Below are 23,850 nucleotides of genomic sequence, written 5' to 3'. Positions count from 1 at the left end.
TCTTGACAAATTATTTTATTGCATAGATCATTACATCCCATAATAAAGGAATTCAGTAAGCTGTGTATATAGATATTTTAATATACAATAAAATTTCAAAGATAAATAAATTTTCGGAATGTGTTATTTACAACTAGAGAGTTTCTCTCTAAGTGTACATAAAAATTCATTTTTAATATAAAATGAAAAATTATTTTCACAATCATATAGGTAGTTATTGCTTTTATATTTTTACAAATGACAGAAAAACACATCAGGTCACTTATTTTTGTTTTTAAATAATTCATACTTTGAAATAATGAAGAAAAGACACCCAATTTATTTATTATAAAAATACTGAGTCTGGATATTTGGAGAGGAAATATTTGGCAGCATAATAATACACATGCTTTTTTTCAATCAAAATGAGTGGCTGAGTATATCATTATCCATGTTACCTATAAAGAAGAAAAATAAGCAATATTTAGAGTGAATTTAATAAGAGACAAAAATAGCAATCCAATAAGACTTTCTTGTTTTCCTTTAATTCTTGCAATAATTTAAAACTATACTAGTTTTCTTAGAAGACCATAAGAATTGCAGAAAAACTTAAAAGAAAATAAATAAAATTTTCTAAGATTCAGTAGTATGGGAGCTGAAACAAATTTTGCTTAACATTACTGTATGCGCATCTGTGCAAATTTTACGCCAAATTTAGTTTTTGATGGACTTTTTTACCAGCATATCACAGCTGAGACGTTTAAGGGTCATTTCTATTTCTCCTTTCAACCCTTCCCTAAATCAGAAAATGAGCAAACAGGAAATCATGTGAAAATTTTTATGTTTAATCAAGGTTTTGTGCTACGTCATTTCTTCGTAAAATTTACAACACGTTCATGGTCGTGGGTGAAAGTTCGAGATTTTTTTCTTCCAAGTGTTTTGAAATTTTGTGTTCATAATGGGTGTGTATTATTTTTATGCATAAAATAGAATTTATAGTTTTTATATCAGTTTTCTTGGTAAAAAAATATGTACAATCGAGTGTTTTTCTTGCTTTCTCCAAGAATTGTCTGACAAAGAAAAGGAATGTAAGGAAACATTTGGATTGGAGATTGTTAGCAATTAAGGAAAATATAGAAATAAATAATATCAATAGTGAGTCTAAACAATATATTGATAATAATTCAAGGGACAATAATGATAATAATTCAAGGGACAGAAATTATTATGACATGTTCTATGTTGGCAAAGATAAATCTTCAAAGTAGTGAAAGGTAAAGTATGCAAACTATTAAAAAAAAGGAATATTTTATCTCCTGGCCCAAAGCACCATGCCAAGGATATAGAGAAAGAAATAGGATCATTTCTAAAAATACTTGACATAAATATGGTTGATGAAATTTTAGAGTGTACAAAAAATATGTAAGCGTGCTAAAAGGGATACTCAAGAGATTAAGACTGTACTGTTACCTCAATAGTGGAAATGATGGCATACTTTAGGTTATTACAAAAGATAGGATTCAAAAAATTATTATTAATATTCATTCATTCCAGTCATTTTCCTTAACAAAAACGGTAAAATAACAGATGTCATAAAAAATAATGATCACACACTCGTGTAAAAATACAAAGTGTGCGTGCAGAAAAGTTAAAAATAAAAATTTGTTAAGGGATGAATATACAGGGAAACTTGCTGTTATGGACACTCCTGCAAAACGGACGCTTCTTGTTACGGACATATTTTTAATTCCCAGTTAATCCTCTATAAATAAATAATGTACATTCTCCGCAAAATAGACACTTGTGTAACTGGAAAGCCATTTTTGCTGTGAAACATTATTTTCTATCTCTTCAAACCGGACACTACTTCTTCTATTTCTACTTTAAATTTGCAAGAAAAAAAAATTTCAACTTTTCACCATTTTTAAAGCATGTAAATTATTACAGGTTATGAGACCCCACAAGTTGAAATGAAGTTTTAAATGCTCTCAATGCTTCTTCCCCACTGAAAATTTCTTTTATTTTCTTATCAATTTGAAGACTGTATTTAATACAGCTGGGTTAAAAAAAAAAAAAAAGAGAACAGACTTATAATCTTTGAGTAGTTCATATAAATAAAACATTTATTCAGACACTTGATAGATGATCAAAAGTGAATAATCAACTCCATAGGTCCTCATTCCTTACAGGTATGCATTGCTTTCTTTTCTGTGAATTGTGGGAGGCTTACTTTCGTGGAGTTATTAACCAAGTTTCCTATCAAGTGATAGGTAGGTGTTGGGGTGTAAACCTAATCATGGAAACCGACTGAGGACTAAAAGCAGCATCAATGACTAACTTGAATAGTGCTAATAGGAAAATTAAATTCATTTTTCTGTACATCTAGAATTATGTACTTATATCATAAGTACTTTTTAATATTCTTTTTGAATAGAAAAAAATATTTTTTAAAGTTTAAATAAATATCCCAGTAGATAGTTATTGTAGATTATTTCTTTATCTTTGAAAATATTCTAAAAACAATTTACGGTGTTAAACTTCGTTATTAGGGTACCCTTCCCGTAAACGGACAATTTTTTTCAGTCCTAAGAAAATCTGCTCAACAGAGGTTTCACTGTATACACACTGAGTAACTGAAAAATAATTCATGATAAAAAGAAATCAGTTAAAAAGTTCAAAATTTTACATAACTTGTCAGTAAAAGAGACAGTTGACAGAAAAAATTTTAAAACATTTTCTGACACACTCGTGCCAGACCACTCAACTGAAATATTAGGCACTGCATCTCTTAATTTTCACGTAGGACACAAGTTGTTGCTACAATTGGGAATCATTTTCACTACATTGTGTTATAGTTTTCCCAGTTTCCACTGCCATCTGCCAATGTATTTTGTAACTAATTTTAAAAACAATAATTTTAATATTTTCTGGTAAGAAATACTCAAGTTTCTAAACACATTAAGCACTGCATCTCTACCTCTTCTTGATTCATTTATTATTATATATAATTTATCAAATTATTAGTCATTTTCAAGACATCTAATATTTGCTTTGTCAGAATATTCTAACTCAAATATTGTTAACATTTGAAACTTTCTTACCAAAAAACTTGCAAATGACGTCATGAAGCCTTCTTTGATTAGTTCCCACGTCCCTCCATATTCTTCGTCATCTACTTTTTGAAAGGATGATGTATATGTATGAAGAATTACAACATTTAATAAACAGAACCTAGAATAAAACTTGAAAGTTATTTTTCTGAAATATATTCCTTAAAATAGACAAAATTTAAAAAAAATAATATAGTAATAACAAAGCTCAGATATATAACGAAGTTTTTTAAAAAAATGAAAGTAAAGATAAAAAAGATGTCTAAATATTAATTTAATTACACTCAAGGTAACATTCCAAAAAATGAAATCATTTTCACAAACATTAACAGGGGTCTATCTAGGTCAGGGGTCGCCAAACTTTTTTGATCATCAACCCCTACATAATTTTTCGAAATCTCCATCGACCCCCCACAAAAGTAATTTTCTGTTAATTAAAATAAAACTCTATTAGATACTGTGTTTGTACATTTATTTTATGATTTTAAACATTTATTAAAGTAATAGTACATTGTGTAACAATAGTTTTATGAAAAATATATTAATATTGGAATTTAAATACCTTATTATTAAATAATAAGTAATTATGCATAAGTAGATATAATAAGTAAAGTAACTAAAGATTTACTGCTTCTTGATCAATGAGATGGGTGTGCCTGGTGTTTTTTTGCAAGGTTCGCTATATTGGGTTCAAAATTGGTCAATTTTAATTTTCGTCAAAATTGGTCAATTTTGTAATTTTTGTAAAAAAATACAAAGTGTGCTATAGTTTTGTCGCGGGCTGTACTAATCCATATTATTAATGCTTACCTTCTTTTTTGGGCATTGATAATTAAAATTGATATCTAAACCAAACGAATGGTTTTATTGAAACAATAATTATCCAAAACTATAAAAGTTTTAATAATGACACTGCAAATATTCAACGCAGTTTGCAAAGATAGCTGAAACTGCGTATGATATTTGCATTTGTAACGTCAATGCTCGTCACACGTGACATTTGTACAAACGCACTTATGCATGACTTATAAACTGCGCTGTGTTCGTGCCACTGCTCGGTGGTACGTAAATACTTGTTTCACCCCAATAAATATACGTTTATTAATTTATGTTTTATAAAGAAACTGATATTGAGCCAATTATAAAAAAAATTCACAAATTTTACATTCTTAATTTGGTATGTGTGATTTGCCTAGTGAGAACTGTTTTTTCCTTCGACCCACAATCGACCGTTCCGATTCGGATCGACCCCCATTCGCCCCCGTCTCAAATCGACCCCCGCTTTTGTTAAATAGACCCCTGGGGGTCTATATAGACCACTTTGGCGACCTCTGGTCTAGGTCTTTTTTAGAGGTACCTATTTTGTGAAAATTTAGACATAATTTGTGAAATTTAAAAATTTTATTAAAAAATCAACACAAAAATATGGTAAAATAAGAAAATATTTTCAAAAATATTTAAATATCTTTCGAAAATATGTTAAAAGTATTTTGTGAAATTACCGTATTTCTTTAAATTGAATTTGGGAAACTACCATTTTTCCTAAAATTGAATTTGTGAAGCTACCGCTTAACGGCAGTAAATTTGCCCTGGACAGATCCCTGATTAACTAAATATAAAACTTTTATAATCCAAAGTAATTCTGACTGAAAATCCTTTGGATAATTGAACTTCATGGTTAAAATTATCAAATTATATAAATTATAGTAAAATGGAAAAATTCCTGGTTAAGACCCAAAATGATCCTCAAGTTTTGTCGACAATTAAGCTGTTGCCTGTGAAAAAGAAAAGTAGACAATTCTTTTTTTTTTTTTTTCAAAATACTTGATGGCATTTTAGATTTTATACTAATGCATAGGTTTTTGCATCGGTACCTACATCAGTGATGAGAGCAGTCAGAAAGTAAAAAAGAGGAAATCCAAGAATGAATATATATTTATACAAGTAGAAGCAATAATATCTAAAAATTTGGCAAAAAAGTGAGACTTTTAAACCATGTGATTATAAATCCTGAGGATTAATTTTAAAATTATATAGTAATCACATGCAAGATTTTAAAATCATGTGAATAAGTATTGCAAAATTTGATTTTAAATTGAGAGAATATGAACCCTGATATGTGGCTTTTAAATCACATGAATATGAAACTCTATGGTAGTGGCGCTAGTGGTAAAATTGCTCTTTCAAGACTTCCGGATTACTGCTTCCAATATATTTTTACGCCACAGATTGAAAAAACGAGCCATCATATTATTGCACCATATCTTTTGCAGTATTTCACATGTACCGAGTTCTTTCTTTCAGCCTTTAAACTTCAGCATTATCATATTAATATTATAATCATTAGAATATTCTCATATTAGGCTAACTTAAAAAGATATTTTTAAAGATATTTTTGGCGACATTTTATTCAAATGTAGCCAAATAAGGGATAAAATACAAAACATGGCAAACCTTAAGAATTATTCACAATGAAATATTAACTTTCCAAAATTTTTTTTGGCCTTAGGACCTCTGAGAATCAATACATTTCTGAAAGCTCTTATGAATGGTACAATTATGTTTAGATTTGAACCCAAATTGCAATAACAAAACTGCATAGAATATAAGGCTTGTTCACACATCTCCTCGTAATCATAACATAAGCGGACGGATACACCGGAAATTTTCTAAATTTCTTCCGGTTTAAGGATGCTTGTTATTGTTTACATTAAACCACCTATCCATATCGAATTTAAAAAATACGAAAATAAAAATCATGATGCGTAATTTTTAAATTGAAAATACGAATCTCAATGTCTAATTTTTAAATGATGTATAAATACGAAAATCAATGTTTGATATTACATTTTTTAAATTGAAAATACGAATCTCAATGTCTAATTTTTAAATGATGTATAAATACGAAAATCAATGTTTGATATTACAACCACATAAACGAATCACGACATGGGATTATAAACAGTGTGAATACGAATCACTGCATATTGTTTTAAAAATGTGTAAATACAAATCGCGATATTGGATTTTTAAATCTTGTAAATACAAATCGCAATGCGAAACTTTTAAATAAGGCAAATATGAAAATCAACACTTAATAATAAAATTGCGATTTTAAAAACTTGTAAATACAAATCTCGATATTGGATCTTTAAATCCTGTAAATAAGAATCACAGTGTACGATATTTAAATCTCATGAACAAGAACCACAATACGCAACTTTTAAATCGAAAATTGCTGTTTGATATTAAAATTTTGTGAATAAGAATTGAAAATCGGAAATAAATATAATTATTTTATTTCAACCACTGAATTTTCAGAATAAGTGAAATATTTATAAAAAAACACGAAACTTCTAGCGAAAGGCTGAAACTTGAGAGACAAAAGCTACAAATGCGAAATCCGCTAAAAAGAGGAAAAATCTCATCAATGCTACATTAAAATAACCACTAAGCTTTGACAAATTCACAGGAGAAAAATTAAAACATTGCAGAATAAAACAAACTCAAAAGGTAACACACACTGCCACCCCCTAGGAAACCAATATATAATATTTAAATTTATTCTATGGACAACAACCAGTAGTTTCAGTAGACAATTAAAGTTGGTGTTATCAGTTACTCTGATATCAAAGACCATAATAAGATTAAAATACTTACAGAGCTAATCCTATAAAACCTTTTAAAGGAATTAATCCCCATACAAGACCTAACAATACACCTATGATTTGTCGAGTCCAATAAATTACATCTAAGAATTCTTCCTAAAAAGATTTTAAAAAAAGGATATTTTTAAAAACAAATTACATAAATGAATACTATAACTACAAAGCATAAATTAGGTACTAAGAAATTCAGAATTGATAATTTAACAAATCTTAATTTTTTTCACAAATAAATTTTTATTAGATCATTTTATAATAGCGATTAATAACTTCTTATTAAAATTCAACTCAATAATCAATTTTACAACAAAAATTTTTATGACGCTAAAAGACATTAACAGTAAAAAAAATTTATGAAAAAATATTTATAAGACGTGGAAAAGGAAAGCAAAGTGTAAAGACTCAAAAATCATATTAATTTAGTAAGAATAATTCAATATAAGATTAAATAGTAATTGTTAATTTAAAAATAAATAAACAAGCAATTCAGCGAAATCGAGTAACATACATTATTAAATAAATTGAGCAATGAACAAAATGCAATGAAACGTAAAAAATAAATTCAGAAATCCAAGGCAACTTTGCCTAATCATAATTAAATTATCACATTAAATTTTTTTACCAACACTTACTTTATCAGGCCATTTAGAGCAAGGGGTAAAAGTCCGAACCCACACGGAGGGCAAAACATTTTTAATATTGCCATTTCTTTCAGATTTTTTCTTTTGCATAATGATCAGTTATTTAATTTAACATAATAACACATTCACACATCCTCAATTCCACGCTGCGATTATAACTGGATTTGTTCTCATTTTCTTTTCTTTTTTTTATTTGTTGTTAAATTTATGCCAAAACAGTCACAGTTACAAAACTCATCAGCATGTATTGATAATTAATTTGTTTTTTAATTAAAAGAATAATTTCTAAGCTGATAACTGAGGATTAAAGTGATAAATTTTAAATTTTTAATGCATAACTTCATTAATAAATATCCATTTGATCTTCCTATTGTAAGAAAGGAAATAATGATAGCCTGATAATTTTCGATTTATGGAGAAAATAAATCTTTTCCATCAATTTGCGACAATAATTGTTTAATATGAAAAAAGTTTTTAAACTAAATTAATATGAAACAAAAACAAAAATGGGCGGTGTCATGCGGCGTCCTAAAAATTTGCAGACAGCTACTCCGTTCTGTTTCTCCCCTACCCACATCCCTTTCCTCCACCTTTCGCTTCAACAGGATCGGATTATTGGCTTGTTTTTATTCATGTGTTGTGGATGCTGGTGAAAATATTTGTGCTGTTTTGTGTTCATTATTAAATTTTATGGTGAACGATGAGTTCTAAAAGATGTTCGCGTTGTGAAAAAACTGTTTATCCACTAGAAGAATTAAAGTGTTTAGATAAGGTAATAAATAAGTTATTTAGGCTTAGCTGATTTACCTAGTTCTTAGAAAACTTGATTATTTGTCCTATATTTTAAATATTCAGTGAATGCATGTTAACCTTGTAAGGACATGTTTTGACATAACTCTTAAAAGCATTCGTATTTTTCAATACTATAATTGACCTTATTTGAGTAGTCTCCTGTTGAACTACAATTTTAAGGTTCATAAAATTCTTTCCAATTCTGCATAGATAGATTTTGAATTGGAAAGTATTTCATTTAATCCAAATTCTTTACAGAAATATTTAAAATAACTAATAGTGCCATATTATAAGTGTCATGTTACTTATATGTCACAATTAAGTTGAATTTAAAATTATTTAGGTTTATGTTTGAAAATATCAATTATACCCATGATTATAGAGTTCTTCAAAAAAATAATGAAATGTTAATAAGTTCGATTTTTTTAAGGTGGCGTCAAATTTTAAAAGCATGAACTGTTTAATAAATAATTAATTATATTTCTCAATAACTGTCACTTCAGATAATTGGTACTAAAGTAGTCACCAGCTTATCTTGTTTACTGTTATCAATCTTATCTAAACATTATAATCTAAGAGATACTCCAGGAGCTTTACTTTATCCTTCATTGTTTAACCAGATATGTTATTTGTTTTAGAAGATAAGCTCTAAAAAGTATTTATAATTATTATTTCAGATATTTAGTGCTAATGAAATGTGTGAGAATGATCAAGATTCATTTCCATTACTCATTTTCACACAGTTAATTTTTATTCCACTATCAACATTATAATATTAAGGATTTACAATTATTTTCAAAACCAATTAGATTTTATTTGCGTCTAACAAGCTGTTCTCTAGATAAACAATCTTTGTTTTTAAAAATGATTGCGAAGAGGTTTCTCAACAAAATATTTTTTCACTATTTTCTCAATAGAAGTAATTACAGAAACAAAAGAAACATCTAATTTATGAAATATGACCAAAGATGAAATATTTTTTTAACAAAAATTTAATATTTATTTAAAAGTATAATCGATTTTTCCAGCCATTACTGACAATTCAATTCAAATTATCTGATATATATATTATATTAGTGTATACTGGATGTAATAAAATATAATATGGATATGAGCACCGTGAGAATTCCTACAAGGATTGCAAACAAGCAATAAAAATGTCTGCAGAGATCTTTAAAATCATTTTGGCAGACTTAGATAAAATTAAAAAATTTTTGCAATTATAAAATGTTAAATTTCTAAAATTTTTTTACTCTTGTGATTAGTTTCACCCTTTTTTATTGCTCCCTAATTTTGACAAAATTTGTTCTAAAAGCACCGATTTTTTTTAATAGTGTTTACATTTTATCATAATTCTATATTGATTATTATACAAAACAAGCCAGTATATATTCAGGGATCTGTCTAGGTTTTTTTGGAGAGGTTCCCATTTCGTTAAAATTTAGACATAATTTGTAAAAATTATATTAGAAAATCAGCACAAAAATTTGTATTTATCGTTTCGTACGGTATACAAAAATAAAATTTTAAGAAATTGTATTTTGTGTTTTCCTAAAGTTGAATTTGTAAAGGTACTGCTAAGCGGTAGTAAATTTGACCTTGACAGACCCGTGATATTTCTTTAAATTTAGCAGTTTTTTGAAGATATAAAACTGGTTATTGATTTTCCTTATTTTAAGCTTGTCTTTTTTTCTTTTTTTTGCATACCTTAAATTAAAGTTACCTTTTTTTTTCATTTTTATTATTATGGGTTATACTATAAAATTTTTTACAATGGTTGTTAAATTTCTACAAACAATGTTTTTGTTTATTATGCATATCTGCGTTACTGAAATTCGCATTTAAAATCTTTTTTAATTTGATTATACTTGATTTAGGGACATTAGATATTACCATTGTGTTGTTTTTTATCTAACCCACTTTTTCATAAATTATACTTCAGAGTTCTCCCTAGGAATAAAAAAAAGGTGCTGCCTTTCAGAAAAAGGCCCTATAAGTTTTGAAAGGGTAGTCATACAACTCTGTAAAAATTTACCAAAATTGGTAATATTTTGTAATAATTGAATTTGATTCTCAACAATTTTTAAATTACCCACTTATACTATTTTATGTGTATATATTTCAAAAAAATATTTCTCTTTCATTATCAGTGTAAAAAAAATTTTTTTAATTTATAGACATAATTAAAGGTGTGCTAGTAGACAATCTCTGGGCATAAATATTTTTAAAAAAATTATACTAAATTATTAATTGATAAACAACTTGAAAGATTTTTATCTTATTTAAACTGAAAATTATAAAAAATAGAATAAAAATTTTAAGTTGCTTTTAAAAAAAAAAAAAAAAAAAATTATTATTAAAGAAATAATTTTAGAATGTAAAACTATTTTAAAAATTTTATACCCCCATCATGAAAAAAGAGATACTTATAACAATTGAACAAGTTGAGAATAATCATAAAAGTAAATATTTGTAATAGTAATCAGAATTAAACCTATAAACACGGATAATTTACCAATGTTTAATTATTATTTACGCAGTGAACTAATTTTTAAAAAAATGGAATATAAATAAAAAGGCTGTGTTTTTAAGGGAGGGCAGCTTATGTTTACAAAAAGGACAATGGAGGGAGGTCATTTATAAAGATCAAAGGACATGCAGGACTAACCGCCCTTCTTCAAGTGCTTAGGAAGAATAACGTCAAAAATTATCTATTGTATTAAGCACTAACCTATTAAAAAAAAATTTTTTTTTTGTTTTGTTTAAATTGATTATTTTTGAAAATGCGATATGTCTTTTACGAACTAAAAAGTTCTTTATTTAATTTTTTGTACAATTATAATATTTATTGGATTTTAATGTTGGATCAATTTATAACATTAAAAACATCACCCAAATTGATTAATCTTGCCATTATTTTTTAATTCATTCTAAAGCTAACTCTAAAAAACTTTGTACTTATACCACTTTTCAATTAGACTTATTCTACTTTCAGAAATATCGACAAATTTATCTTGCTCACGAGCATCTTTTTTAAACATAATACCCTCTTTGCTATATTTGCAAATATGTGATTCATGACTTTACTCTAATTCAGTGCTGTTTCTCAATTTTAGTTCTTATACCTCCCAGAGGCAATTTAATTATCAAACAAGGCTGAACTACTCACCAAATTTGTTTTAACACTAAAGCTTTATTTTTAATTTTTTTGATAGAGTAAAATATGTTCATAAACAGATCTTAATAGAATTATAAGGGAAATATTTTGGAAGTGGGGAGCATTTTCTTTTCAAAAACATTCTTTTAACTATGTATAGTTTTAAGTGAATGATCTCAACTTTTGAAGGAAAAAATGAAAGATAAAAAGTCATTTTGTAGCAATCATGGGCAATTACGAGAGTGAACAGGCACTCATTCCTTCAGTTTTAAAATATTCTTCTAAGATTGAAAACTTTTATTCAGCTAAAAATTTAATTTTTCGATTGTTTAAATTAAAAATAACAAGTAATAATAATAGTCTCAATTATTAGAAAATAACTTAAAAATTTAATTTAAATTAGCCATGATAAATTACCTCTATATATCATTAAAACAACAAATTTGTATATTTTTTTAAAAAAAATTTTGTTACTTGTAATTTGCATTTTAAATAATTTCTTTATGAGCAGCCAAGGATGGAAAGTTTTTTCCAACTCAGCTGGAAGAAATTGAGGAAACTCTCTCAAAAAGAAATATCAAATATTAAAATGATTTTTAGACAGTTGATAGTTGCAATTTAGTTTTAAGGAAAGTATTTATTTCCCAGCTATTTAAGAAGTGGGATCAATTTTAAATAAGTAAAACTAACTAAAAAGCATCTATCATAACAAAAAAAGGATGAATTTCTTAAGAAATTAAAATAATTATTGTCCTTTATTATTTTATGTAAAAGAGTGTAGTAAAACCTAATTTTATAATTCTATAAAGAATTTTTAAAAACTCTTAATCTTATTTCATTAATACTACTTCACTTAATTAACAAATCATATATTAAACGTACTATTCTGTCTGCTACAAATATATAGAATATTAAAGTGCATATATTGAATTCACAATTATAAATAGAATACTAATTTTTATTGTCAAATGGTGTAAAGAATAAATATTCAAACTGACTCTTAGATTTGAAATTTTGCATGAAACTAAAAAAATTGAAACTAGTTATTTTTTTTTTAAAAAAAAAAAGGTAGATACGAAAAACTTTTAACTTTATGGTGCTATTTGCTGATTGAGGTAGGGTGTACTATTTAAATTTAAGCAGTATCTTTTGATATTAATTGTTATAATAATCTTGTTAATTTTTAGTTTCTTCCACTTCAGCCAGATTCTTCCAGTTTGTCAAATAACGCAATTTAATGCCTCCAAAAGTCTGTCCTTTTTGTATTGTCAATAACACGCCAAAAAAAATAAAATAAAACAAAATTAAAATTTATTAATTTAAAGTTGATATATCATTTTAATTGACAGAGAAGGAACAAAATTTAGTAAAGTCAGTTCTGCGGATAGAAAGATGATTTACTGTGGTACAATTTGCATTCTAACAAACTTATATTATTATGTATTACCTATTTTTGATTTATTGTTTTTTTTACAGTTATGGCACAAGCAATGTTTTAAATGCCAAGAATGTGGTATGACACTGAATATGAAAACTTATAAAGGCTATAATAAGCAGCCATATTGTAATGCGTAAGTTACTCAAGTTTTTATTATTATTATTTTTTGGCATTTTTAAAATATTTTGGAACATTTAAAATGTTTGGACAAATGTATCTGCAAACTTTTCTTGTACCTATTTGATTGGAAAATGTACAAATTGGAAATAACAGTCTACATGTTTCGAGCACTCAAAAATCAATACCCATTTTCCCAACTTGCCAGGTGGCAATTAGAAGAAACAAAATTGATTTAAAATGTAAAATGTTAAGCTGCCAGCAAACAGACTTAGATAAACAAAAAGATCTTCTGTGAAAACCAAATCTCAATTTAAAAACTTTCTGCAAGCAATCAACTCTTGTAACTAGTTTCAACACTTTTGTTGCCGTCTCTAACTAAGACTAAAATAGAAATCCAAGAGTGTTATGTGAAAAACACTTTTTCAATAATTGAAAAATGAGGTAGAAAAAGTATGTAGAATGCATATATCCATAGAATGAACGTTTCATATATCAACGTTTATATATCAACGTTTTAAAATAAAATTATAATTTTAATAGAACTTTTATTTATTTTTATTAGGTAAATAGGAATCTCAATGTGTGATTTTAAAACCGCAATATTTAATTTAAAAGATATCACATCTTGATATTTAATTAAAAATGCTTGAATTCGTATGTTGGTGTTTGTTTTTAAAATCACTTGGGTACAAGTCTTGTTGCCTGATTATAAAATCGCTTGAATATTCGGTGTTTGATTTTTAAATCTTGTGAATTCAAGTTTTGATGTATAATTTTTGAACCACATGAATAGGAATTACACTGTTTTATATAAAGTTGTGAAAATATGCAACACGATGTACAATCTTAAATCATGTAATTACAAAATGGGATGTGTGATTTTAAATACTGTGAATACAAATCGCGATTGGAATTTTTCGGTAATTTGAATGTCATTTTAAATTGCATTTGTACAGATTGGAAAAAGATTGTAAACTTTTACCGAACAGAGTAGTAGATTCAGATTTCCTTGTATGATTACTATAGAGAAACAATAAATGCAATTTAAATTATAGAAAAATCAGGAACTTAAAAAAAAATGTCAAGATAAAGGCCTCGAGAGAAAAGAAAACTAGTAGATGGTTGAAATTAGTAATTCATTAAAACATTCTATCCTTTATTAAATTCAAAATGTTTTATTATATCATTAATTAATAATTTTTGGTACATTAAGATAATTGGTGTAAAGTTGGCTAAAATGCCAATTTTATATCAACTATCTTAAACATTTACCATTCTTGTCAGAAAAAAATATATATTAAGGTTTCAAGCATCTATAATTTGTACAGACTGCAAAATAAAAATATATATGTATTTCAATACGATGCTGTTTAAACTTGAATGTTTAACAAAAATTGAACCTAATTATGAACATTTACATACTAAAGTAAAAAAATCAAGTTGAAAAAAAAAATTTAAAAAGCAAAATATTTCAGTAAATTAAATAAATTATGAGAATGAGTGTCAAAATATATATACATTGTCTTATCACGATTCTTAATTTTATTATGGCTCTAAAGTATTAAAGTTTTAAAACTAAAGCATTAGTTTTTTTTTTTTTTTTTTTTTTTGAAAGGAAATAGAAAAAAAATAACCTCTTAATTTTTAAAACAAAACTTTAATGCTATAACTAATATTTTCGAGAAGAAAAAAAATATTCATAAAGCATTGAAAGAGATAATGTCTATCAGAAACGCTTTTAAAAATGTAGCGCTGTCATAAAAGCGCCTATAAAAACAAAGATCACGTACAAAATAAAAACAGAAAAAATAAAAGGTGATCTAATTTTTTAAAGAAAATTTTAAAGCTAAACATTTCAGTTTTCCAATTACCTTATTTTCAAGAAAAAATTGAAAATTAGTCTAATAGAGATCCTATTAATTGCCGTGTCATAATAAAAGGATAATTTTTTTGAAAAAGAAAAAGCTAGATAGAAATCAAAACAAAAGTCGGTTTTAATTTTTCAATGATAGATATTAACGTCTAAAAATCTTAATTTAACATTTTCACATTGCCATATTTTTAGAAAAAAGTGACCATAAAAATATAGCATTCATTAGAAACACTCTTTAAAAAATTGTCTTTATAAAAACGCTGATAAAAAGAAAAGTTAATAATAAAGATCATTAGAGAAACGTTGTTGGTTCTGAAATATAGCTTAAATGTTGATAATCACTGTATTCTATGTTACTAGTTATCTGTTTTATCATACAAGAAAAAAGTGTCAATAAAAGAATAAAGTCTATTCAAAACACTCTGTTAGCATGCCTCGCTTTAGTTAAGACAGGAAAATGAAAAAGAATTCTCAACTTTTAAAATATAAAGTGTTGAAAAAGCAAAGTTATTGACTTGCCTGAATATAAAAGAAAAAAGCCAGCATTAAAAAACTAATGATTCTGCATAAAGAAATCTAGTTTCAATTCTTCAAATTTCTTTTTTCCTCTTGTCTTGCGGAACAGTAATTAACAAGTTTTAGAACTTAAAAAATATGTGTAAAAACTATTTCTAATAACGCATAGTAAAATATATGATTTCAGATTACTTTTTATTAAATCTATTAACCCCTTCTTGCTACCGTGAAAATGGCGGGGTGAGGTTTCTCTCTCTATTTCTCGCTCCCGTGTTATTGACGGGCTGGAGTGTTCAGTAGTAACGCGCCAATAAGAATAAAGCTAATTCATTTATTTTGCCCGGGAAATTTGTATTTTTTATTTTACACACCAGATGGCAGTACCAGGATATTTTTAAGGTAATTGTAGATAGTTAGTTTATTTTAAACTAGATGTGAGCAATAATCAAATACCAAAGCCAAAAAATAGGTACTTTTATGACCGTTTTCTTGAAAATTAACCGATCGTTAAGGGGTTAAAATTTCTCCCTGTAAAAATTTAGTTGAAAAATAGTTTTCAAAATATTACTTTGGTATATTATTAACAATATTTTCCAAATAATATTTTGAAATAATCGGCCAAACATTAGGCCGAATATTCGTGACATCCCTAGTTGGCATGGCACCATGGATCAGCATTAGGGATCATCATGTGTGTATGCTATGGCATACCATACCATCACATGCTTTCCCATCGTTTTAAAATCTTTTAGTTTGTTTTTCTAAATTTGTACCAAACTTTATTTTCAAGCAACGCATTTTAAATTGCAGTAAGGGTTGTAGGGTGTAAAGAAAGTAAATTTGTCATTAGCTGCAATCTTGACTTAACAAAAGACAATTTAAAAATCGCTCGAACACTAGTGTGAACAATATTTTCAATCAGGAACATTGCTTAAGAACAAGTTAAGTACGCTTGGTGGTGAAAGCCTTGAAAGTTGCTTGAAGTCAAAAGTTTCTGAGTTTTCACCTAAATTAGTGCCTCTTCACAATCTCAAAAATCTCACTAATATTATGTATTTGCGTTTTGATTATATTACTATTCTTTGCAAAGCTTTATGACCTACTCAAGTTAGATTTTTAAAATCAAGTTTATTTGAATTAGCTATTATGAAAAATTAATCAGTTTTCTTTGATACGGTTAATTACTTCTGTTACTAAATATAATAAAAAGTTATGGGTTTTTCAATCACTATATACTTAACAGCAGATAATCGAACACAGTTCGAGGGAACTTTTCATTAACTTGAGAAAATTACTTGCTGTCGGAAAAAAATATTTGACTATTCGTAAAAAAAAAAAAAAAAAAAACTCCCTAGGAGAGTGTTAAAAAACTTAATTCAAATTGTTCAAAAAGGAACATGTGAATAAGCTATGAAAAGTTAAAATGTGAAGTCTCTTATCTATCTTGCCATTAATCACGGTGTTACTAGAATAGATTCCACCGCTTGTTGCTCATGTGTCTGCTAACATTTTCTTATACAAACGCTAGTGAATCGCATGTCCGATCTGTTCTTCATTTTTAGTCTTGCATTTTCATTTATTTTTATACACACATATTTAATGATTGATAAAAAGAAATTTTAAAATATCCAGTAAATCGGTTTGATTTTATTTTGTGCTTTAAATAGACTGTCCATTTTTTGGTTTACTACGATAAATGTTCAGCTCCATAGCCTTGTAACTTTGAACCCAGTCCAGAAGATAAGGAGACTCTTGGATCAAGCATTAAGACTAACCAGATTTCGTTGAGGACTTTTTAATAGAACTGCGTTTGCGTTACAAGCAGTAGGAAAACCTCCTACGATTAGCCCTTCGGCAAGGGATTCTAACCTATGATCCTTAGATTACTGAAGATATATTGCGTCAGCACTTCGATCGTTGCGAGCCGGAATATAATTCATATCGACCTTCCATTGCTCGATTTTAACCTGGGTCACCTCATTGGGATTCGAGCATCTATCCCTCGAACCACTACGTCTCAGTCGGTTTGATTATCACACTTCATGTTGAAATATCAGCTTTTGCGTCCCCTTCCCTCTGATATAATTTGAGTTTGAAAAAATATGTTGAAAGTCCGTCCTGGTTTTATAGACTTTCTTGCCACTGCTAGAACTTAATGTTCGGGACGGTGCTATTTCGATGTATTGATATTGTCAGAGATCGGCAAACTGTTGCTCGCGACCCACCCGCATATGATATTTTTGAGATTCGAAAGGTGCAGAGAAAAGTAGACTGGTGCAGAGTTTGCAGACTTCTAATATTTATTATGGTAAAATAATAAATAGTATAGAAAGAGTCTCAGCTATCGAATTTAATGCGAAGAGTATAGCAATCATCTAAATTCTCAAATTTTGTATTAGAGTAAGAATAGTTATTAGAGTTTTGTTACTTTATTAAATGGAAGCTGGTTTTGGACAGGACGGACACTTGTGTTTTTCTGTCTTAAAGTATTCAAAACCTTAAACATTGGTAAAAGATAAAAGTTTCATATGTTTAACCATTGTACACATAATAATTACATATATTAATAAATATTTGATACCTTTTATACAATTTGCTTTAACTTATTAAAGGAAAATATAATATGATAGGAAAAGATTTTACTTTTGAAGCTTCACAATTCATTGAACAACGAAAGTGAATACCTTATCCCTTAAATATGAATAAATACGCTTTTAATACTAATAAATTATTTTTATGCATAAGGATAAATAATGCAATATTAAGCATAATAATAAACTTTTTTAATGAAAACAAAACTTGTCTTCATTTTGTTTCTTGTTCAAAAATTAACTTATTATCTTTCACAATATATATTTTTTTAAAATTGTGACATAATTTGAGTGAATAGGTTTTAGACAGTTTTAGACAAAGGGGTTTTAGACAGGATGATTTAAACCGTGGATTAATCCACTCTGACCTAAACCTTGCCAAATCTGAGTAAAATACTTAAGAAATTCGATCTAGCGTTATTATTATTAATGTCAATGTCGTCATCAACTATCTGAGTCACATTTCCTTCTATTGTGACGCTAATGGGGGAAAGCATCGTAGAGTAGTAAATTTTAATTCATAGGCATGTCAAAGTGATACTGTGTGAGCTGAGAAACAACGTATTCTACCTGTGTCTTTTGATCCAGGAAAAGAATTATTTGTTCTTTTATCACAATATGGAACTTCTTTTTGCCCTTACGTTAGTCTATGTGGCAGACTCGAAAAATATAGTTTTCAGGCCGAAAATTACTTAAAATTATTGATTTAAAATCATTTGCAAGATAATGTAGTTTTTTTATTATAAATTTTTGGAGGGGTATACAATTTTCGATATGACGATTTTAAAAGCAGTTTCATTCTAAAAAATCGTTTTTCCTTTTTGGTTAACATTTAAACTGACGTGTTTCTTTTCATAAGATGTAACAGGATTAAGCTAGTTGTGTAAGGATTTAAAAATTAATTTTAATCCTCCCATGTTATCTCATGCGTGAATTATTTAATTGTTTAGTGACTTCATATAATTGCATAAAGTTTAACAATAATCAGATCAAAAGGAAGAATCGGTGTTGTAACCTTAACGCGTTTTGAAAGTTTTTAACTTCCTGGTAAGCTATTATTCAACATATTACTTAGAGATAATATTTATTTACTTATTTTTCATTGATAGAAATGATTGGGAAGACTTACAAATGTATAAAATAAAATGTAGTTTAAAAACAAATCATTTATAAAAAACTGACTTTAAAAAAATAAATTATTTTTTATTAAACAATATTCGGCGTGATTGCAAAATTTGGTTTTTAGTGATGAACTATTTTATTCGATTAGTTTATTAAAAAATCATTTTATTTCCACATATTTTAATTTTTTGTGGGATACGCTATCATCTTATAAATATTGCTCGAAATTAAAGGTTGTCCATTAAAATTTGACTGTGACCAATATTGAATAATAATCAACAACCAGCATCCAATTACCGTCAATCGAGTATTAAGAGATCTTCTTTCTTATTTATTTATTTATTAGTCTGCGTTTCTGTCACGAAATCTTTGATCTGCGTGCTTTTAGGTCTCGTCATCATTTTGAATATTTTGCAATACCTGTATTTTTGTATTATTTTTTTTCCAATTTCACTCAAATAGTTATTTACTTTTAGTATTTAATATAACGCTCCACATAAATAAATCTGCTTCAAATTCTGTTTATTAAGACATAATGACAAAATTTCGTTTCATATATTAACTTATTTACATCTTTTAATTAGTTTACAAAAATATAAATATTGTTTTTGAAAAGAAAAAGTATTTTATATGAGTATATTATTTTTCTTTCCTAAATCTGAAGGGAATATGTAAAATTACGAGTGAAAATTTGTACGGACAAGTGAAATCGTTTATTTCCTGGTCTTTAAGTCCAATATAGTGACATCCAAGTTGGATGATCCAACTAACTAAATACAAGCAACACGCTACCGCAATCATATTTATCCGAAATTCGAAGTTCTGTCTATCATCAAACGCTCCTCGTCTCATCTGAAATTTCCCTTCATGACTTTGCTTGCACTTTTGTTTACTTTTTCTATTCGAACTTGTGACTCAAACCTCTGACTTTTAACAGCCTCCATAACTTTCATCTTTCTGCACACTCACACTGCCTACAAGTTCCTTTTTTTTGACGTCATGGGGTTATCCCATCAACGACGACCACCCTACTTGGAACCGTCGTTTCTTGAAGAAAAAAAAAGGAAAAAAAATGTCTTTGGTTTTAAGTTACATAAAAGCTTAGCATCCTCTTTAACATCGAAAATGTTGCTTCTTTTTTTAACATACTTAAAAATGGGTGATTAACCCTTTTGTTTGTATAAAATAACAGCAGCTCTTAACATATTTCTGGCGAAATATGGCATCAACGTATACAATATTCAAGTTAAAATGTAATTTCTGCTTTTATTCAATTTTAAGAGTAATTCGAGAATAATTAAGAAACTAATTTTATTAGCTTGTTAATGATAATTGTGATTGTTTCTGGGAAATTTCCTTGAATAAAATGTAGAATACGATAATATATTTTCTATAATAATTTTTTTCTTCGTGCATGGCGGGTTTTTTACTTCTTAAGAATTGTCTTCTAGGGTTATAAATTAATGGAAGATTGTCGTGTAGGATTATGAAAAACTGTAAATAAGTTGAAATTACTTTTATACCTAGTTTTCCTATGTTATGAATCTATGATTCAAATGCATTTTGTATACAAACACGATGTACATTTGGTTCAAGGTTATGGCCATTGAGGACCCCGATAATTCTGTGCTTGCCCCCCCCCCCTCCGATTTCTTAATTTCTAATTCCCTGATTTCCGTGCCCCGGATTATTTAAAGGCCATTCAGATATTTAAAAATCATAATCATAAGATCATAAGCATCTTAACATAAAGCAATTTTTTATGATTTGCTAATTTTTATTGTTATGGAGGAGATACCAGGGGATAGTGTATTCACCTCCCTATGAGGTTCGAATCCTAGCGACGGCAGATGGATACGAACTCTGCTCACTTCTCGCACTGACCACAGTGCTAACGTAAAATATCCTCAATGGTAGACAGATCAGGCGTTCGAATCCCCATGCCGTGAGGCTAACCGGGCGTGGTTTTCCTCTAAATGTGACGAAAATGTCTTCTAATTGTGACTAAAGGGTTAGTTCCATTAAAAAGTCCTTCAAGAAAGATTGTTGGTCCCCCGTGCTTAATCCAGGAGTTCTCTTGTCTTCTGGGTTGGGTTCAAAAATTATAAGGCCACGTAGTTAACATGGATAATCGAAAACTCAGAATTGGGCCGGCTGTTTGACGTCAGTTATAAAACATTGTAAGACACTCGCTTTATAAGAGGGAAGTTTTAATTTTAAAAAAAATCTTGCCAAAGCATTGGGGAGAGTTGATGAGTGAGAACTAAAAACACTTTACTCAAAAAGTCTATCAGTGTTTAATTATTTACGCACAATTACCTTTCTATCCAGGGAAAAGCATTTCCGACTACGACCACTCCCTTGAAAATATTCAACAATTGAAAGTATTTCGTAGACAACGTGTGTAGGATACTGAAGGCCAAATAAAACAAAACACAGATATGCGTGATCATCTCTTGTCGAAGTGACCTTTTCGTGCGCTGACATTATTTTCAATATGCATTCTCTCAGATTATATAAAAAAAAGAAAGAAAAAAAAAATCCTTACTTTGAAATATGATTGGCACAATTGTTTAAGTAATTTGATAGGTACTACACACAGGCTGTGTAAACATTTAACCTTATTAAGTTTTTTAAATGATATCATTCGTTATCTCTAATACAATACTGACTTATAACTTGACTATATAAGTTTCATAAGATATGATGCTCCTTAGATATACATTGATTTTAACGATTTATACGAATATTTTCATCGAAAAAAAAGGTGCATAATTATTTTCAGGGAAAGAAGAGAAAGATAAAAACAGAAGCTTTACTTTAAAAAAAAGAATGAACTGGGTGCTCATTTTTATTTGATGTTTTCTGTTTAATCTCTTGCTTCATGTATATTTTATTTGAACACATGATTACCGGATTGCATTCTGGAATTCAATAAAAATGAGTTAAAACTGCAATGAAATTGAGAAAATGATTTTAAAATAAATTACTATTTTAATTTTTAAGAATCAATCGCTTTTGAAAAAATAAAATCTTTCATTTAAAAGAAATCAATTATGAAAACTTGTGATAATGTTTAGAACAATTTACGACATTCTTTTAAAAGCTACTCCACAGAAAAAAGAACTATCACCCTGAGTAATTTTTACCTAATTATCGGATTGTCATGCACTAAGTTACAATTTTCACATTTTGGAAAACATGTTAATTAACTTGTACAAATTAAGTATAAATTACCTTTATTTGAATAAGCATACTTTTTTTTAATGGACATGTCAATTTGTGACAAAGATGACCCTATTTTTATTTATGTGTTTTTTTTTCAAGCTATATCTCCTCAATTAATAATGCCAATTAAAAACATTTTGAACAGAATCTTAAAACTTTTTCACTTATAATTTTATTGCAAAAGAATCCGTTTTATTTTACTCCACAGAAAAAAGATCTATCACCTTGTAGTCATTTTTACCTAATTATTGGATTGTCATGCACTAAGTTACAATTTTCATATTTTGCAAAGCATGTTAATTAACTTGTACAAATTAAGTATAAATTTCTTTTATTTGAATAAGCATACTTTTTTTTATTGGACATATTTCAATTCGTGACGAAGCCGACTAAATTTTTATTTATATTTTTTTTTTCAAGCTATATCTCCTCAATTAATAATGCCAATTAAAAACATTTTGAACAGAATTGTAAAACTTTTTCACTTAAAATTTTATTGCAAAAGAAGACGTTTTTATTGATAAATAAGCTTTTTTTCGTCCAACAGATCTGCCAGTTGTTTTAAGCCAGAATTTAGAATAAGGAAGCAACTGTTTAGTTAGTTTACAAAAAAAAAAAAAAAAATCAGTTTTTCAGTTAAAAATCTTATACTTTTATTTTTCTTTAAGAACTGGGGTGTAAACGTACAATTTAAAATTAAGTTTCAAACTTATTAGAATGTTTATGCAACATATATTCAATTTCTAACTATAAATTTATATCAGTATAATATGCATTTATGAATATTAATTATTAGTTTTGATCTTTCAACTTCTATTCATTTTTTGAACATACTAATATCTTTAATTCTATCTAAGGTTTAGTTATTTGGCTAGGGATATCCTATTGTTTTTTATTTTTTAATCAATTTATCGACTTCCGAAATCATATGCTTTTTCATCTTTTGTTTTTGACCTCTATTTTATTGGCAATCCTCCTAGACGGGAATTCTTAAAAAAGAAACTGAATTTTCCTATGCAGTAATTATTGATAGTTGTTCATCTAACAAGTTCCCAAATAATAATGTACATCTAACAGTAAATTTATTTTTGCTTGAAATCTGTATTTAAAATAATTTTAAAATAGAGATTTATATTTACATAAACTTCTTTGAAATATTGAACTTTCCTAGTGTATTTTACTATTTCTGTGAAAATCCAAAATCTCTGTATATTTGTACAAAATAATGTATGAAATGGAAGTTATAAGTATTAATTTAGGATCATTAGAAATCTTTAGAAAGGAATAAATACTATTTTAACTTCTGATATTTCTATGGAATTTGTAATAAATATGAATTGGTTATTTAATTAAAATCAACTGTAAGCGTTTTTTTTTTTTTTTTTTTTTTTTTTTTTTTTTGGAGAATGCGTTTTATTTTAATTGTTTTTTATTTTTTTGGTTGAAAATGTGTTTTATTCTAATTGTTTTTTATTGTTAATGGTACTGTTTATTTGATTTTTTTCTGATTTTATTAAATATTCCTACAAAATATTTATTATTACTATTGCTATTATTTTTTATGTTAGAAAAGGCAACAACAAACATAACATCAAATGTTAATTTAAAAACTGTAATG

The 23,850-nt window shown here is 27.5% G+C and overlaps 2 protein-coding genes across 6 annotated transcripts in view; one reads left to right on the top strand and one right to left on the bottom strand.

The window, feature by feature from the left end:
* LOC107452085 (GEL complex subunit OPTI) lies at nucleotides 1-7,955 on the bottom strand. Its single transcript, XM_043048656.3, has 4 exons — nucleotides 7,387-7,955; nucleotides 6,750-6,853; nucleotides 3,081-3,210; nucleotides 1-437 (listed from the first exon to the last, which is right to left on the bottom strand). The coding sequence occupies exons 1-4, from the start codon at nucleotides 7,483-7,485 to the stop codon at nucleotides 396-398; spliced, it is 375 nt and encodes a 124-aa protein (XP_042904590.1). The 5' UTR covers nucleotides 7,486-7,955; the 3' UTR covers nucleotides 1-395.
* Nucleotides 7,810-23,850, top strand: part of Lasp (LIM and SH3 domain protein Lasp) — a 33,604-nt gene continuing 17,563 nt past the window's right edge. For 3 of the 5 annotated variants that reach the window (XM_071179831.2, XM_016068386.4, XM_016068387.4), the window contains exons 1-2: nucleotides 7,911-8,167; nucleotides 12,821-12,915. In XM_071179831.2, the coding sequence (XP_071035932.1) occupies nucleotides 8,096-8,167; nucleotides 12,821-12,915 (167 nt within the window). In that variant the 5' untranslated portion in view covers nucleotides 7,911-8,095. Of the gene's footprint in view, nucleotides 8,168-12,820; nucleotides 12,916-23,850 lie in introns of all 5 variants that reach the window. The other 2 variants (XM_016068385.4, XM_016068389.4) reach the window with 2 other exon arrangements.

The sequence above is a fragment of the Parasteatoda tepidariorum genome, chromosome 1 (genome assembly GCF_982258835.1).
Source record: "Parasteatoda tepidariorum strain Cologne lab strain chromosome 1, Ptep-v5.0, whole genome shotgun sequence".
NCBI classification, from domain to species: Eukaryota; Metazoa; Arthropoda; class Arachnida; order Araneae; family Theridiidae; genus Parasteatoda; species Parasteatoda tepidariorum.
This window is presented reverse-complemented; position numbering and strand designations above follow the sequence as displayed.